The 16,324-nt window shown below is 42.8% G+C and overlaps 1 protein-coding gene across 1 annotated transcript in view; it reads right to left on the bottom strand.

Annotated features, from left to right (window-relative positions):
• col13a1 (collagen, type XIII, alpha 1) overlaps positions 1–16,324 on the bottom strand; it is a 222,011-nt gene that overhangs the window by 28,788 nt on the left and 176,899 nt on the right. The window contains exons 26-36 of the mRNA XM_048563494.2: positions 12,541–12,585; positions 11,973–12,068; positions 10,492–10,518; positions 10,183–10,260; positions 8,064–8,108; positions 7,334–7,378; positions 7,071–7,205; positions 5,520–5,618; positions 1,735–1,761; positions 697–747; positions 43–69 (exon numbers count right to left, since the gene is read on the bottom strand). Coding sequence (XP_048419451.1) covers positions 43–69; positions 697–747; positions 1,735–1,761; positions 5,520–5,618; positions 7,071–7,205; positions 7,334–7,378; positions 8,064–8,108; positions 10,183–10,260; positions 10,492–10,518; positions 11,973–12,068; positions 12,541–12,585 — 675 coding nt within the window. The remainder of the gene's footprint in view (positions 1–42; positions 70–696; positions 748–1,734; positions 1,762–5,519; positions 5,619–7,070; positions 7,206–7,333; positions 7,379–8,063; positions 8,109–10,182; positions 10,261–10,491; positions 10,519–11,972; positions 12,069–12,540; positions 12,586–16,324) is intronic.

Raw genomic sequence — 16,324 nt, 5'->3', positions numbered from 1 at the left:
CTGCAATCTGCGTAATGTGCAATTAAGTATAATTAGAATTACCTTTGTTCCTGGAAGACCATGTGGTCCCTGAGAAAATAGAAACCAAATTTAAGGAAAAAAATAACGTTTCATACAGAAAATATATCTGCTTAGTTGTATATTCTAATTGGAGTCCTTTTGGGTTTTATAAAAACAACTTGCAGTATTTCTTAAAGTTTATTTTAGTTGTGTGCGCGTGTGGGCTAGCGTGTGTGCGCACGCATGTGCACGTGTGTGCGTGCACGTGTGTGTGTGTGCGTGCACGTGTGTGTGTGTGCGTGCACGTGTGTGTGTGTGCGTGCACGTGTGTGTGTGTGTGCGTGCACGTGTGTGTGTGTGCGTGCACGTGTGTGTGTGTGCGTGCACGTGTGTGTGTGTGCGTGCATACATGTGCGCGCGCGTTTGGGGTGTTGAAATAAGCTAAGTTTCTTTCGACTGGATTGAAACCTCACAGCAGCTGCAATTTAAATCTTACATCTTTATATAAGTTTATATCTTTAGCCAGAAACATGAAGCTACATGAAGAATTAACAGCCACCAAAACTAAAATTAAACCTTTAATAGCTGCTTGCAAATCTCTTCTCCTGTCTATAAGGTTAGTATTTAATAATCTCACAGCTGGAGTCTTTCATGTTATTCTGGTTTCCTGGTGGTGAGAGGAGAATGAATCCTTACCATTGGACCTGGAGGTCCCTCTGGCCCAGGTGGTCCTGGAGGACCACTAACCTGCAAAAGCAAAAACCAACCCTCAGTAAACAAACTAAAAAGCCTTTCCAAACAATTCATGGAAACAACCTTCAGCCAAAACTGTTCAGTGGTTAGTCCATCTCAACCATGTCCAGAGGTCCTCAATGTCAGAAAGGGCAGTCTTTGGCCAAACTGATTCACTCCAAGTGATATCAAACAACAACTGAAGATACTAGATACTGTAAAGGTTATGAACCCCTACAATATTCCAGCAATAGTACTGAAGAACTGTGTTCCAAAATTTGCTGCACTCCCAACCAAGCTGATCCAGTAGAGCTATAACTCTGGCACCCAATTGACAATGTGGGAATTTACACAGGTAAGTCCTGCACACAAAAAGCAGGGTAAATCCAACCCAGCCAACTACCACTCCACGAGTCCACAAAGTGGTGGAAGTTGTCAACACTGCTCTCAAGCAGCACTTGCTTTGCAATATAAAAATATAAGCTACTAAAATAGATATTATTATTTGGTGATGCATAGAGGTCTCGTTTACAGGTAGATTGTTAGGTAGATTGTTCAATGTCGATGAATATTACATCTGATACTTCATTTATACACGAATATCCACACTAGTCAAGCCCACAGTCACTCAGTTTCCCTCATTTTACCCATTACAATGTGTTCTTTTAAAGCAGTCATTTGAAGTTCCTAAGCGTATACTTTGGCTGCTGCTTTGGGCCGATTATAAGGCGATTTATGGCAGCTCTGATAGCAGCAAGGATAAAGCATTTTGAATCAGCAACATTTCAGTCAAATAGCTACAGCTTCTGAACACCTAACACTTACAATTGTACAGCTTCCTTCTGTTCATTATCATGCCTTAGGTCCAACCTGTTATTTTAAATGGGGAAGGCTGTGCAACCACATTGAGCACTCGCATTCTAACAGCACAAACAGTGGCATACAAACTTTGGATTGTTCGTTGACTGTTCGTGCAGACAAAGTAAATGATACAATGCTTACCGCATCACCCTTCTCTCCTTTTTCTGCCTGAAACCAAAAATCAAAATAAATTCCAGTCAGTCTTTCCAGAAATAATTGTCTCAGAGGATTAGCCCATTGCATTGGTAGAGACCAGCAGCAGGGAAACCCTTTCTCCCACTGAAAAAGAAATCAGAGAAAAATGTGTAGATACAATATAGAAATAATCTAACTTTCATTTGTTTCCTTTTCCAGGTTGTCACTGACTGGGCCAGCATTTGTTGCTGATCCCTAACTGCCCCAGAGAAGGTGATTGTGAGCTGCCTTCCTGAATGGTGATAGTCCATCTTTCATAAGAACACTAGAATGAGAAGCAGGAGAAGGTCATTCAACCCCTCAAGCCTGATCTGCCATTTGACATGTTCGTGGCTGATCTCATCTCAGCCTCAACTCCACTTCCCTGCTCACTCTCCATAACTCGTCAACCCATCCATCACTGAATCCCCCACTATCAACATCCTGGGGGTTACTACTGACCAGAAGCTCAAACTGGACTCACCACAAACACAATGGCTACAGCAGCAGGCCAGAAGTTAGGAATACTGAGGCGAGAAACTCACCTCCTGACTCCTCAAAGCCTCTCCACCATTGACAAGGCACAAGTCAGGAGTGTGATGGAATGCTCCCCACTTGCCTGGATGACTGCAGCCCCAACAACACTCAAGAAGCTTGACACCATCCAGGACAAAGCAGCCACTTGATTGGCACCACATCCATAGGCACCCATTCCCTCCATCATTGACGCTCAGTAGCAGCAGAGTATACTATCTACAAGGTGCACTGCAGAAATTCACCAAAGATCCTCAGACAGTACCTTCCAAAACCACAATTACTTCCATCTAGAAGGATAAGGGCATCAGACTTAGGGGAACACCACCACCTCCAAGTTCCCCTCCAACTCACTCACCATCCTAACTTGGAAATTTATTACTGTTCGTTCATTGTCACTGGGTCAAAATCCTGGAATTCCCTCCCTAAGGGCATTGTGGGTCAACCCACAGCAGGAGGACTGCAGTGGTTCAATAAGGCAGCTCACCACCACCTTCTCAACGGACAACTAGGGATGGGCAGGAAACACTAGCCAGCCAGCAACACCCAGATCCCACAAATGAATAGAAAAAGAAACCCATTACGCATTAAAAAACTTGTCTCTCTCATTCAATGGAGGTACCCCCCATAATGCCCTTGGGGAGGGAATTCCAGGGTTTTGACCCAGTGACACTGAAAGAACAGCAATATATTTCCAAGTCAGGATGGTGAGTGGCTTAGAGAGGAACTTGCAGAAGGTGATGTTCCCATGTATCTGTTATAATTGTCCTTCTTCTTTATCTGCAAGGAAGCCACAATAGCTCTGCTTTCTGCATAAACTGCTGAGATTATTCCAACTCCAGTGATACTGCTACGTTTGAACAATGCTAATTTCCCCCTTTGTTTCGTTAAATTGCTGTGAGAGTGTTCTGTAGCACATGGCCACACTCCCACTGCTTTTCTAAGATGTGGCAACTATGTCCCAGTTCTGAAATACCCTGGGACTGCAGTCTGGACCACAGTACTGAGAATTTTGAGATGATGCAGTCCTGAAGAATGTTGGCTCTTATATATGTTTACATTTATTAAACTATTAAACTTCTTCTTTTAATACTGCTGGGGCTGCTGATAGGTACAACAATGGGAACTGTACCCTATTGCAAACCACGTGGGGCAGCATCATTGTGTAACTGCGATGAGTGTTCCCGAGGTTTTGGAAGTTGTCATTTCTAAAGAGTGCTAGGATTGCAGAGTGACACTTTTTGTTCACATTGGGTATCCTTTATGAGGGAACCATTAAAAACAAAACCTTTGTCTCAGTCCAAAGTATAACCACTTGGACAACGAGAGGCAATGGCTGCTTTAGTCGATCAATTAACATGCATCCCTTCCTCAGCTGTTTCAGACCCTACATCCTTCTTTGCTTTGAATGCAATGTACAAACTTTCTCTTGTACATCTCACCTAAAGATAACATCTAAAAGTTAAACCTCAAATATCTTGAGTGGTACTATCCCTACCTCAGAGCCAGCAGATACAGCTTCAAGCCCCACCAATCCGGTGATGGACCTTAAAAACATCCACACGGACTGATTAAAACTAAATATGTGGGGAACAAGTAGTCCGTGTGGTTGGAGTTTACGTTTAAGCAGCAATAAAAGTTCTGTCTAAGGAGTAGTTGGTGTTTACCTCAGGACTGGCTGTCCTTTCTGGTTTCATATCCTGACTGGTGGCTAGGGGTAAAACTGAGGAGAGTGGTCCAGGAAATGGCTGATGAAATTCAATGTGAGTAAATGCAAGGTTTTGCACTTTGGAAAAAAGAATACAGGCATGGACTATTTTCTAAATGGTGAGAAAATTCTCAAAGCAGAAGTACAAAGGGATCTGGCAGTGTTAGTGCAGGATTCTCTAAAAGTTAACTTGCAGGTAGAGTCCGTAATTAAGAAAGCAAATGTAACGTTGTCGTTTATCTCAAGAGGGTTGGAATATAAAAGCAGTGATGTGCTTCTGAGGCTTTATAAGGCTCTAGTTAGGCCCCATTTAGAATTCTGTGTCCAATTTTGGGCCCCACACCATGGGAAGGACATACTGGCGCTGGAGTGTGTACAGCGGAGATTCACACGGATGATCCCTGGAATGGTAGGTTTAACGTATGATGAACGGCTAAGGATCCTGGGATTGTACTCATTAGAGTTTAGAAGGTTGAGGGGACATCTAATAGAAACTTACAAGATAATGTATGGCTGAGAAGGGGTGGACGCCAGGAAGTTGTTTCTGTTAGGCGGGGAGACTAGGACCTGTGGGCATGGCCTTAAAATTAGAGGGGGTAAATTTAAAACTGAAATGAGACGACATTTCTTCAGCCACAAGTGGTGGGCTTGTGGAATTCATTGCCATGGAGTGCAGTGGAGGCCGGGACGTTGGATGCCTTCAAGGCAGAGATTGACAAATTCTTGATCTCAGAAGGAATCAAGGGCTACGGGGAGAGTGCAGGGAAGTGGAGTTGAAATGCCCATCAGCCATGATTGAAATGGCGGAGTGGGCTTGATGGGCCAAATGGCCTTACTTCCACTCCTATGTCTTATGGTCTTATGAACCCAGGAGGTTGCAGAAAGTGCGAATAGTTAATATGGATGGTCTTCTACCCCTGCTCAAAGACTCATTCCACTGATTTCAATAAAATAAAGAGGGTATGAAGTCAACAATGAGTTATAGAGTCATACAGAATGGAAACAGACCCTTTGGTCCAGCTGTTCTGTGCCAAACAGACATCCCAATCTAACCTAATCCCATTTGCCAGCATTTGGCCCATATCCCTCTAAACCCTTAAAAACCCATTCAGATGCCTTTTAAATGTAATTGTACCAGCCTCCGCCACATCCTCTGGCAGTTTATTCCATACACGCACAATCCTCTGCGTGAAAAGTTACCCCTCAGGTCCTTTTCAAATCTTTCCCCTCTCACCTTAAACCTCGGCCCTCTAGTTGTTGATTACACCATCCTAGCAAAATGACCTTGACTATTCGCATTGTCCATGCCCCTCATAATTTTATAAACCTCTATGCGGTCACCCTAACAGCCCCTAAATTTCCAGGGAACAAGCGTTAGCCTATACAGTCTTTCCCTTTTGCACTAATTTAGTATACTTCCACTGTTTGTTTTTTATGAACACAAGGCTGTTTCCAGCCTCCTGGTGTCACACAAGAGGAACATGGTGGGATAGCTGCCACTGATACTTACCATTGAACCAGGAAGACCAACCGGGCCTGGTAGTCCAGGAGGACCTTGCAATCCTGGTTCACCTCTTTCTCCTTTCTCTCCAGTCGGTCCATCCAGACCCTAAAGATTCATTAAACGCAAAACAGAAGGACTTCATCAATGTTTATGGATTATTTAAAAGCTTTCTTAAGAGCTTAGAATTTGAATTGCTTGTAACGTAAATGATCAAGTTTGAATTGTTTGGGACACAAATGATCACAAATCACTGCCTTATGTTCTATCTCTGTGTTACGGAGTTAATGAAGTGTCTTTAGTCAGTTAGCTGTGTAAGTAATCTAGAGTAATGCTAGTAAGCACAGAAACCAGGCCGTGTATAAATCTATGATACTGTAGCACAGCAGATAGTGCTGTTCACAAAATTCAAGATGCCTGACCCAACTAGAACCTGACCCTCTGTGGTATCTGAGCTCTAACATGAAGAAAACCACAAAACCACATCGGACTCTCTCACATGATGTTAACTAGCATCACATGACAGTTTGATGGAATCTAATACGAGAAAGATTTTCTACACAGCCATCAGGCCAGTAAGGAAATTAATCGACACTTTGCACGCAAAGGTTTGCATAAGTGAATCCATCGTTGTCAGGAGAACAGTTTAAATAATAGATACAACCAGAAAAGAATTAAACAGGATGGACAAGTGGATAAAATGTGCAACAAGGTACACAGTGTCATAACCCCTGGATCACCACTGATCATAGTGACCTTTTAATTGCAACATGTCTTTTTTTAAAAAGAGACAAGACACAGACAAAAGATGACCGAGGATACATAAACAGTGGCAGTTTGGAGGGGAACCTTAGGATGTCATACCTGAAGGTGTCGAGGAAGCTTCAACAGGAGAAACACAAACTGAACTGCAATAAATTCACTCGTTTGTTCACTCAAGAAAGCGGAGCCAAATTGTCTCCTTTTTTTTACTGAGAGAAAAGTGTTCACAAGGGAAGGAATCTTTTTATTAATTTTTTAAAACTCATTTGTGGATTGTGGGCATTGTTGGCATTTATTGGCTTTGAACTGAGTGGCTCACTAGGCCACTTCACAGATCAATTGAGAGTGAACCACATTGCTGTGTGAGCCAGACCAGGTGAGGTTGGCAGGTTTCCCTGCCTGAAAACACATTAGTGAGCAAGGTGGGCTTTTTTTTTTCTGACAATCAACAATGGTTTCTTGGCCAGTAGTGGATTCTTAATTCCAGACTATTATTGAATTCAAATTCTGAATTCTGCCATGGCACAATTCGAACCCAGTTCCCCATAGCATTAGCCGAGTTTCTGGATTAATATAGTCTAATGATAATATCACTAAGCACTTAATTTTATTGTGACCAACTGAAGGATTGGGTGAATAAAAAAGGGGAGACCTCACCTGGGAATTTGACAGTTTGGGGTATCCCATCTGAAACTGTAATAAATCTGGGAATCTTTACCCAGCGACTATAAACAACAGATATTAAGAAAATTGGGTGGTTAATTCAGTGGCTGTGAGAAAGAACAGATTTGAACGTACAGGGGCTCCTGTCATCCCAGTTTCTCCTTTGTCTCCTTTGGGCCCTGGGAATCCCATAATTCCTGTCTCTCCTTTGGGTCCTGGTGGTCCTTCTGGACCGGCAGGTCCTACATCACCATTTTTACCCCGAGAACCCTGGAGGAAGGAAACACAGCAACCAGGAATGTTTTTATGGCCAAAACAAGATGCTTTCACGAAACAATAGGAATTTTGACACACAATACAATCAAATCAACTCTTTAAGAGAGGGGAGAATTAATTACCTTTTCTCCATCAAGTCCGGGTACTCCTGGCAATCCAATTTCACCCTAAAAATACACACAATCCCACATCAATATGTACACTCCATCTGGGAGACACTAGTTGGGTAAATGGACTTAAATTTCACATTGCACAACATTTAAGCAATTTTTTTTAAATGTCTATACTTGTGTTAAACACACAACAAACCTAATGTAGCTCAGGAGGAACAGTTTTTTTTATTTGCTGTAATCAAAACCTTCATTGTATTCCCAAAGGTGAGGAGGAACGTACAAGATTTCCGGGGGGAAATCTATCCAGGGACAACAAAACAAAGTTGACTTGACCCTCCCCATCTTTCGAATTTCCTCCAGCCTTGCAACCTTCAGATAACTGTGTTGCTCCAATTTTTGCCCCTTGAGCATTCTCAATTGTCATCACTCCATGAGCAGCCCAGGCTGTAGCTCTAACCTTTACTAGCTAATCCTCTGCTTTCATCTTCGTCCTTGAAGCTGCTTTGTCAGCTCTCTCCCTTTGAATGTCCAAGTATTTCTTTAGGAGGGCCAGTGCCAAATTATGTCTGACAATAATAATGATCATTAGTCTCCTATGAACTACCTGGAGATACGCTGCTACCTTAAGAAGTGCTACATAAATGCAGATAGTTGTTTTCCTTAGACAGGCTGTGAAACAGGCAGGCAATTCGCTGTCATTTCTTTCCCCTGGAGACACCCTAGTTGGTGAAAACCTTACCTTCTGGCCTGGCAGCCCTGGCATTCCTGGAACACCTGGAGGACCCTAGATACAAGTCAAACACCACAATGTGAAGCTGCACAACAAAGGCCAACCAGCTTTGCCCTTACAGAAACAAACACTCGCACGACAATGTCAATAGGGCTGTAGGCTGGAGGTGGGCTCCTGCGATCACAGGGTGATCGGCCAGAACTCCAACTTGTGTGCATCAGCAGTTCCTTTAAATTGTCAAACACAAATGCCGTGTTATTGTGATCGGGTGCCACCAATGTGAATATGCAATGTCAGAATCCTGTTCCTCAGCTGTAGCCAGGCTCCGAGCTACAACAGTTACAACCAACAAGAGGGAGCCGACAGAGAAGGCAGTGACTAGCAGGCAGGAGAACAGTCTGTCGGCAGATCACCTGAACCTTACTGAGTGAAATCCGAGCCTGCCGTTGGGAAACAGAGTCCATTTTGAGGGTCAGTGCTGGCTGAAGATTCTCAAAAGCAGCCAGCTCCATTGTTCTACTGTGGGAAACTAACACTGTGACTACACAGGCCAGGTACATCAGAGAGGCAGTTTTGTGCATTGCATATCGGGAGAAGAATGGGAGACAAGACGTGGGTGCCCACTCTTCCAATGCATTGCATTTCTTTTATCAGAGTGCAATTTGGGAATAGGGCAGCGGTCAGAGTGTAAGTTGGGAGTAGGGCAGGGAACAGATGCAATTCGGGCATAGGACAGGGGGATAATCAGGGCTGCCCCTCCTTGTGCAGCTTACAAGAATAAACTAGCTTCTGAAATTCCAATTCTGATGAATGGTCACCGGATCCGAAATGTTAACTTTCTTTTCTGTCGACAGAAGCTGCAAACCTGCTAAGTTTCTTTATCAATTTCTTTTTTTTTCCAGGTTTAAAGCATTTGCAGTGAAATTGAAATAACATCTTTATACACAGAAACCTGTTTTTGTCACAGGGTGTTTCTCTTCAGCAAAGATGGCAGAAGGTGTGAGGAGAAGGCTGGAGGAATATTTTACATATCTCCCCTTTTGGGAAAGTAGGCTACCCCTTTGGAGATTTTGGTGGAGATAAGGAACCCTTTGAAACCGTGAAAAGGCATTCCAGTGTGCAAAAAATGCATAAACTTATTGGGATGTGAAAAGAACCATCCAAAAAGCATGTGGAGTTAAACAAAATTACTGCCAGGTATTTGAGAATGGCTGATCACATTAAAGCATGAAAGGATTTGTGCTGTATGACTGATTTTCAAACTGTAGTGGAAGCCTATTGATGGACAGCTCCAATTGCTGTTAGAATGGAAATGGTTGCTGATAGAAAGGATTAAGGATTTGAGTGACATGTTGCTTAAAGAGGCATTGAATGAAATGTTTAATTTCATAAATGATCAGCTGAATCAACTTCAATGTATTGGATTTTTGGTATCAGTGTTTTATTTCCAACAGCAACTTCATTAATAAGGTGATTTCACCTGATGAATGCACATGTTGGACAATGGGTGACATAGCACTGAGAAGGAAGGGCAAATGGTTGTGGGTGGAATTTTGAATTGGCCTCAGGATTTTTAAAGGGGAGTGATTGGGAGCATATGGGTTATGGGGAGGCATGAGGGGTGGGTAGATGGGCATAACGTATCAAGAAGCATGAAATAGATGCTCAATGGGGTATGAGAGGTCATGAAATGTGGGTAATGGCCGCACTGAACTAAAAATAGCACGTGCATGCAGCCATTCTCAAAACTTGAGGTTGCAGGGGCAGGATTTTCCCCACATCTGTGTATCCAACCGGGGTCCACAAATTGGGGCCTGAAATTGTTACAGCGTGGAAAGCGCGGCCTCAGAGGCTGGTGGGAGCAGATTCAATAACAATTTTGCAAAGGTATTTGGATAAAAATCTTGAAAAATGGAAGAATTTCCTGCACTAAGAGCAAAGAGCTGGCACAGGCATGGAAGGGTGAATGAATCTCACTGCACAGGGGTCAATCATTTCTCCTCGAATGTACAGCACATCCTACACTTACAATGTTTCTGCTATTTCCTTAACTCTGAATTCTAAACCTGTTGATTAAAAAAGCCTCAGGGGAAGGAGGTAGTGATGGAGCGCTTTGACTAAGATGTACCTGGAGTGCATCGTTGATGTTACCGTTGTAGTCAATGATCTCGGTTTTTCCTGGCTCACCTTTGGGACCTGGCGGGCCCTGCAGAAGAGACACAAGAGATTGAAAAGTACATCAGTGTGAGTAAGACGCCCGCCCTCATAAAACTGAAGCTCATTACATTCATTGTGTGTGTAAGCTAAAGGACACCATTTATAACATAACAATGACATGCAATACAACAAAACAGTGACCTGTTTTATCGCTGGCGTATTAATTATTAAAGAAATGCGCATTACTGAAAATAGCAACATGAACCAAAATTCAACTCACCCGCGGTCCTAAAACTCCAGCTTCGCCCTGTAAGAAATTCCAGAACAATCGTTTACGGAGATTTTGATTATCAATCTTGTTCCCACACAGTTTAGATCACCCACAACAATTTCCCTGATATTGTGATCACAAATATATGACAGATTGATTAATGTGGTGCCCTGACTGTTGGAAACGGGAGTCTGAATCTGTCATATGGAAGTGGCTGACTCTGTGTGGGGATGATGGGAAAGCCCTTCAGGCAAGTTGAATAACTTCATTTGCGAGGCCGGGATGGATTGGGCTGTATCCCTAGTATTCTTCCGGGAAGTTGTATTACTCCCTGTAGCCCCAGACCCATCCCAAACACCTCATCATAAGCAAACTGACTTCAAAACTGTAAAAAAAAGCCGAGACTCTCCTAAAACCCCCTTGTCTCACAGGAGACCTCCTGCAACAGGAGACAGCCAAAGGTAGCGTGACCCTCACCATCAGACAGCCCTGCTCCTACTTCCTGCATCTTCAGGCTGCTGGCCGGAGTGAGGACATGTGAATAAGGCACTGGTTTACCCAAATGGATAGGATTAAATGCTCTCGCCACTGCTCCCTCATCACCATCCTGAGGCTGACCTGATATTCCTAACTGGGACTCAGTGCCATCACTCTCACCTGTCTGTGAGAAGGAAGCAGCAGTGTGCCCCTTCCAGACACTGCAGCACAAACCCTCAATCAATCCTCCCGTGCCTCACTCAGGGAGTACAGCACTGTCCCAGGGACAGCCTCACTGTTGCAGAGAGCACTGCCACGGGGAAATAGCTGCTGTGGGGAGAGCCGCACTGTTGCACACAGCACTGTCCCAGGGAGAGCCACACTGTCCCAGAGAGCACTGTCATAGGACATAGCTGCTGTGGGGAGAGCCGCACTGTCCCAGGGACAGCTTCACTGTTGCAGACAGCACTGACACAGGGAGATAGCTGCCATGGGGAGTGCTGCACTATCGTGGGGAGCGCTGAGGGAAGCTGCACTGTCACAGGGAGATTTTGAGGAAGTGTCAGAAGTGAAGTCCTTCACATAAATCTTAAATCTAAGGCCACTCTGCCCTCTTAGTTGAACATGAAAGATCCAGAGACAGCATTCTGAAGAAGAACAGAGGAATTCTCCTTGCCCCCTTGCCCCACCCTCCTGAGAGACATTTATCTCTCACACAACATTATCAAAGAACAGATAGTTTGGGCATTTTCCATTCCTGTTTGTAGAAGCTTGCTGTGAGCAAATTGGCTGCCATTTCCCCATGTTTCAGGGGTGATTCCTCTTCTGAAGTATGTTAATTATTTATAAAGCACTCAGTCGAGTCATAATATTGTGGAAGGTGTGCTATAAATGCAAATCTTGTTTTTGTTCTGAAGTTGTCACAAGTGGTGGGATGCTGAAGTGTAAGATCGAGGTGTTTGCAAAGTGCTGAGAAGAACAATTCATGAATAAATTATTGGAGTGAAACCAACCTTTGGACCTGGAGGACCAGGAGGTCCAGGTAATCCTGGAAAGCCTGCCTCACCCTTCATTCCACCAGCAGCCGTTCCTGGGTCTCCAGGGTCACCCTATTTAACAAGAGCTCACAGTCACAGGAAATGTGGACAGGGAGCACGCTGGTTTCTGCATGGCTACTGATATACAGGACTGTAATCAACCACCTTCCACTCCACAGTTAAGGACATGTACAGACAGTTTAGAGATTTTGACATCAACAATTACTTAAAGTAATGGCATCCTTGGCAGTATGGCTACCAAATCAGTCATGAAATCATGACAGGAAATGGGGAAGGGCGGGGCAGGGAGAAGAGTGAGGGGCAAACACAGGGATTCCACAGGTGATCATGTACAGGATTTACGTCCAAGTGTAGAAATGACTTACCACAACCTGCTTCAGAATTGCAGATTTGTTAGAGACACTTATGAATGCATAGTTTATATTGATGTTTGAGCATTTCGACAATGAAGTGGACCCCACACCCTTAGCTGTTTGTCTATGTTACATATTGACACATGACAATGTCATGAGAACAAACTTACTTTCTGGCCTATAGCACCATCTTTCCCTGGAATTCCACTTTCACCCTACACAATTTAAACACACAAATGTTAGTGATTAAGCCCTTCTCCAGTTTTAGATGTCTGACTTGCAACTTCTCAATTTCTGAGAAAAGTACAGACTTATTCTAAATAATAAAAACTATGGAACCTTTTGCAATGATATGAATATCCCTCTTCAAAAACTGGAAAGGACACAGGTACTCAACCAAGAATGAATTGTGGCATAAGGAAAGCAGGGTCTGGCAACAAAGTCAACAAAACCTGGCCTAAATATCAGGGGGACTATGATTGGTGGTACTAACATGTTCCTCCATTCCCACCAGTGAGATCATTCACCATATCATGCACCTAAAAACTTATTAAGAGCTGATAAGTCAAGAAGATCACCTATCGGGCACTGTGATACTCGTCAGAAACTTTTGGCCAATCTGAGGCTTCAGAGGGGCTGGTTTCAAAGATCATGTCCTCATCCCACCTTCCCACCTCTGATTGGCTTAAGATTGGAGGGTTGAAGGTGCTCCGCTAGACTCAGCAGGCAGGTGAGAAAACAGCCTCCTCTCTGACCCACTGGTGGGGCAGGTAGTCCTGCAGCCGGTATGTTAAGGCAGTTAACCAGCCACTTTAGAGCCTTAATCGGTGGGGAGTTGAGGAGGTCCCCAGAGGACCTTCTTGCCCAGTACTTAACTTCAGAGGTGGAAATTAGGGTTCCAGTAATCCCTCCCACAATCAAGCATTTCCCCTGGTTGTCTCCTCCAGTAAGGAGGAAATTTTTCCCATTGTGTTTACATCCCATGACCAGCAATTCCGAGTGTGCCCAAGTATTTTGGAGATTGTATTGCTGAAGAAAAGACATTTCTACATATTTATTTACACTTAACAGGACAATTTGCAAGAATGCCAGTCTAGAGTTCAAATCCTACCATGGCTGTTGAGGAATTTAAAAACACTGTTAGCTAAAGCTGGAGTAAAATGTTTCATCAATGGTGTCCAATGTTATGCTTCACTAATTTTCTTTAGGGGAGGATCTAACAAGCAACTAAAGTTGCTCCACTGTCAGCCATATCCTGTCAATGTATGAAATCTTTCCTTCCTAAGAATTCAGCAACACTCTCCAATCAATGAGCTATAAACAAATACCATAACCTTGCTCTCCTGTTGGGTCTCATCAGTTTGCCTTTGACTAGCCACCAAAAATTATTCACTCAACAGTTACAGTTATTCACAAAGACTTACATATTGGCAAAACTAGATTTCAGAAGACACTTTGCAGGACTAAAATGAATGATGTCTTGAACACTCACTATCACAATAACAAAATCTACAAAGGCATCATCTGAAAAATTCAGGTCACATTCCGCTTCAAACTACTTTCCTCCAACATAAACATATTCAGTTAAGTGACTCTCATCTTGCAACTCAGAATCTCCCAGTCCTAGAATCACTCCCATCAATCTTTCCTCAACCCTCTGTAATGAATTAATATCCTTTAGCCAACCTGCTTTTTGAAACCACACAATAGTTATGTGGGTTAAGACAGCTGGATTCAATTTGTAGTCAAATCCTGTCATGACCCTTCTCAACTTGTGATCAGCCTTCTTGGTAACTTACCATGGTCAATGAATAATGACTTTCAGTAATTGGGTCAAATTAATACCACATCATCGCATTTCTTGTTTATATACTTATTAACTTCCATTTATCTCTCTTACAATCAACTTAAGATTCATCTGCTTTTTCTTACTCCAGCAGTTCAATTGCTGTAGATTTCTTTGATTCTTATTTTATTCTCTTCAGTTTTCACTCGAAAGCAAAAGTTACGATGGTTGGAATTTCATTATTTATAAAATTATGCTTTAAGTGATACCTTATTTAGTTATTTGTGGGAAGCTTCACTCTTCTTCTAATTAAGTTATTTGTCTTTTGTTCCATGAGGTTTAATTTGCTTAAAAATACACTCTAAGCTAGATCAAATAGTTTCTGATCCAATGGCCATTTAAAGAGAAATGGTAGTCATGATGTGGAGGTGCCGGTGTTGGACTGGGTGGACAAATTCAGAAGTCACATGATACCAGGTTACAGTTTGACAGGCTTATTTGGAATCATACGCTTTCAGAGCAGCACTCCGAAACCTTCTGATTTCAAATAACCCTGTCAGACTATAACCTGGTGTCTTCTGACTTTATTTAAAAAGAAAGTTCATTTTGGTTGAGCTTAAAACATTTCACACCGAAAAGACAATGCTTATTTATTCAAGATTGCATTAAAAGAGTCTTTTTTTAAATTTTAAGACTGTTGTTTCTCCCGTGTAGGAACCAGTGATCTGTTCAAACAAAGTTTCCTGCAATATTTCTGAAGTGCTGGTGAATGTCTAGCAGTGCTGCAGCTAAGCCAGCTTCATCTGACGGCAGCATGTGAGCCAAAAGATGAGAACAACGTGAGAATTTGCCGAGTGCAGGTATGAATTCTCAACCCGAAACAAATATTACACTAGTATTAATATTTATATGTTATTAATATTGTGTTTGTGTATATTATCATGTTGTAAAGCAATCGGCAAAAAGCACATCAGGAAAAGCAATTTCAAATGTGATAGCTCAAAATGAATGTATCCTCCGTAGTATTTTCCCGCACCAAGACCATTTCTCATTGAGAAGGAATACGCATATTATACAGAAAGTGGAATACTTTTCTTAATCGAACCTGATCGGACACAAGCCTGGGACATGTATACTATCAATTATAACGAGGATATCAGAATTAGATAACAATTAGAAATCAGAGTGTACAGGGACTTCAATTGTGAGATGTAATACTTGTCAATAGTGTTTAGGGTGGGTGGTATCCACAGTAAGTTCATTAGGTTGATCCTGGGAATACAGGAATGTTCTGACAAGTAAAGAATGAATAGGTTGGGCCCTGTACTCATTAAAGCTTAGGTGAATGACAGAGGAACTTATTAAAATTTCTGGGGGCTTAACAGTATAGATGCTGAGAGGTTACGATGGCTCAGTGGTTAATACTGCTGCCTCACAGCACAAGGAACCCAGGTTTGCTTCCAGCCTTGGACAACATTTTCCCTGGGTCCACATGGGTTACTTCCCAACATCCAAAAATGTGCAGGTTCAGCAGATTGGTAATGCTAAATTGCCCATCGTGTCTAGGGATGTGCAAGGTAGGTGGATTCGCCATGGAAAATATAGGGGGCAAGGTCTGGGTGGGTCACTGTCTGAATGGTCAGTGTGGATTCTGTGGGCTGAATGGCCTGCTCCCACACCCTGGGGATTAAATTCTATGGAGTTTGTTTTCCCGTGCGGAGGACAGCATCACCCGTTCAGGATAGAGATGAAGAGCTGAGGGGAATGATTTCTTTACCAGAGAGAGCTGCTGAGGTTCGGTTGTCAGTGTACGCAAGGCTGAGATAGATGGATTTTTAATCAGGAAGGGAATCGGGGTTATGGTGAAAAAGCAGGAAATTGGAGTTGGGGATTATTAGATCAGCCATAATCTCAAAATGGCACAGCAGACTCAATAGACCAAATGGCCTATTTCTGCTCCTATATCTCTCGGTCTTATAATTTCATGCAGTCTAAAGCTTCCAAACTGTAAAGTCCATTGCCAGAAGTCAATCTGCAAGTACAACAAACACAGAATAGCTTTTTGGCTACCAACTCACCTGACCCTAGACAATATTCAACTCTCAATTCTTACTTAAAGTGGAAAAACTCTAATTACAATGTCATTTACACTAAAATGTATGAAGCAA

This window comes from Stegostoma tigrinum, chromosome 37, assembly GCF_030684315.1.
Source record: "Stegostoma tigrinum isolate sSteTig4 chromosome 37, sSteTig4.hap1, whole genome shotgun sequence".
NCBI classification, from domain to species: Eukaryota; Metazoa; Chordata; class Chondrichthyes; order Orectolobiformes; family Stegostomatidae; genus Stegostoma; species Stegostoma tigrinum.
Note: the sequence above shows the minus strand (reverse complement) of the source record. Positions and strands in the feature narration are given on the sequence as shown.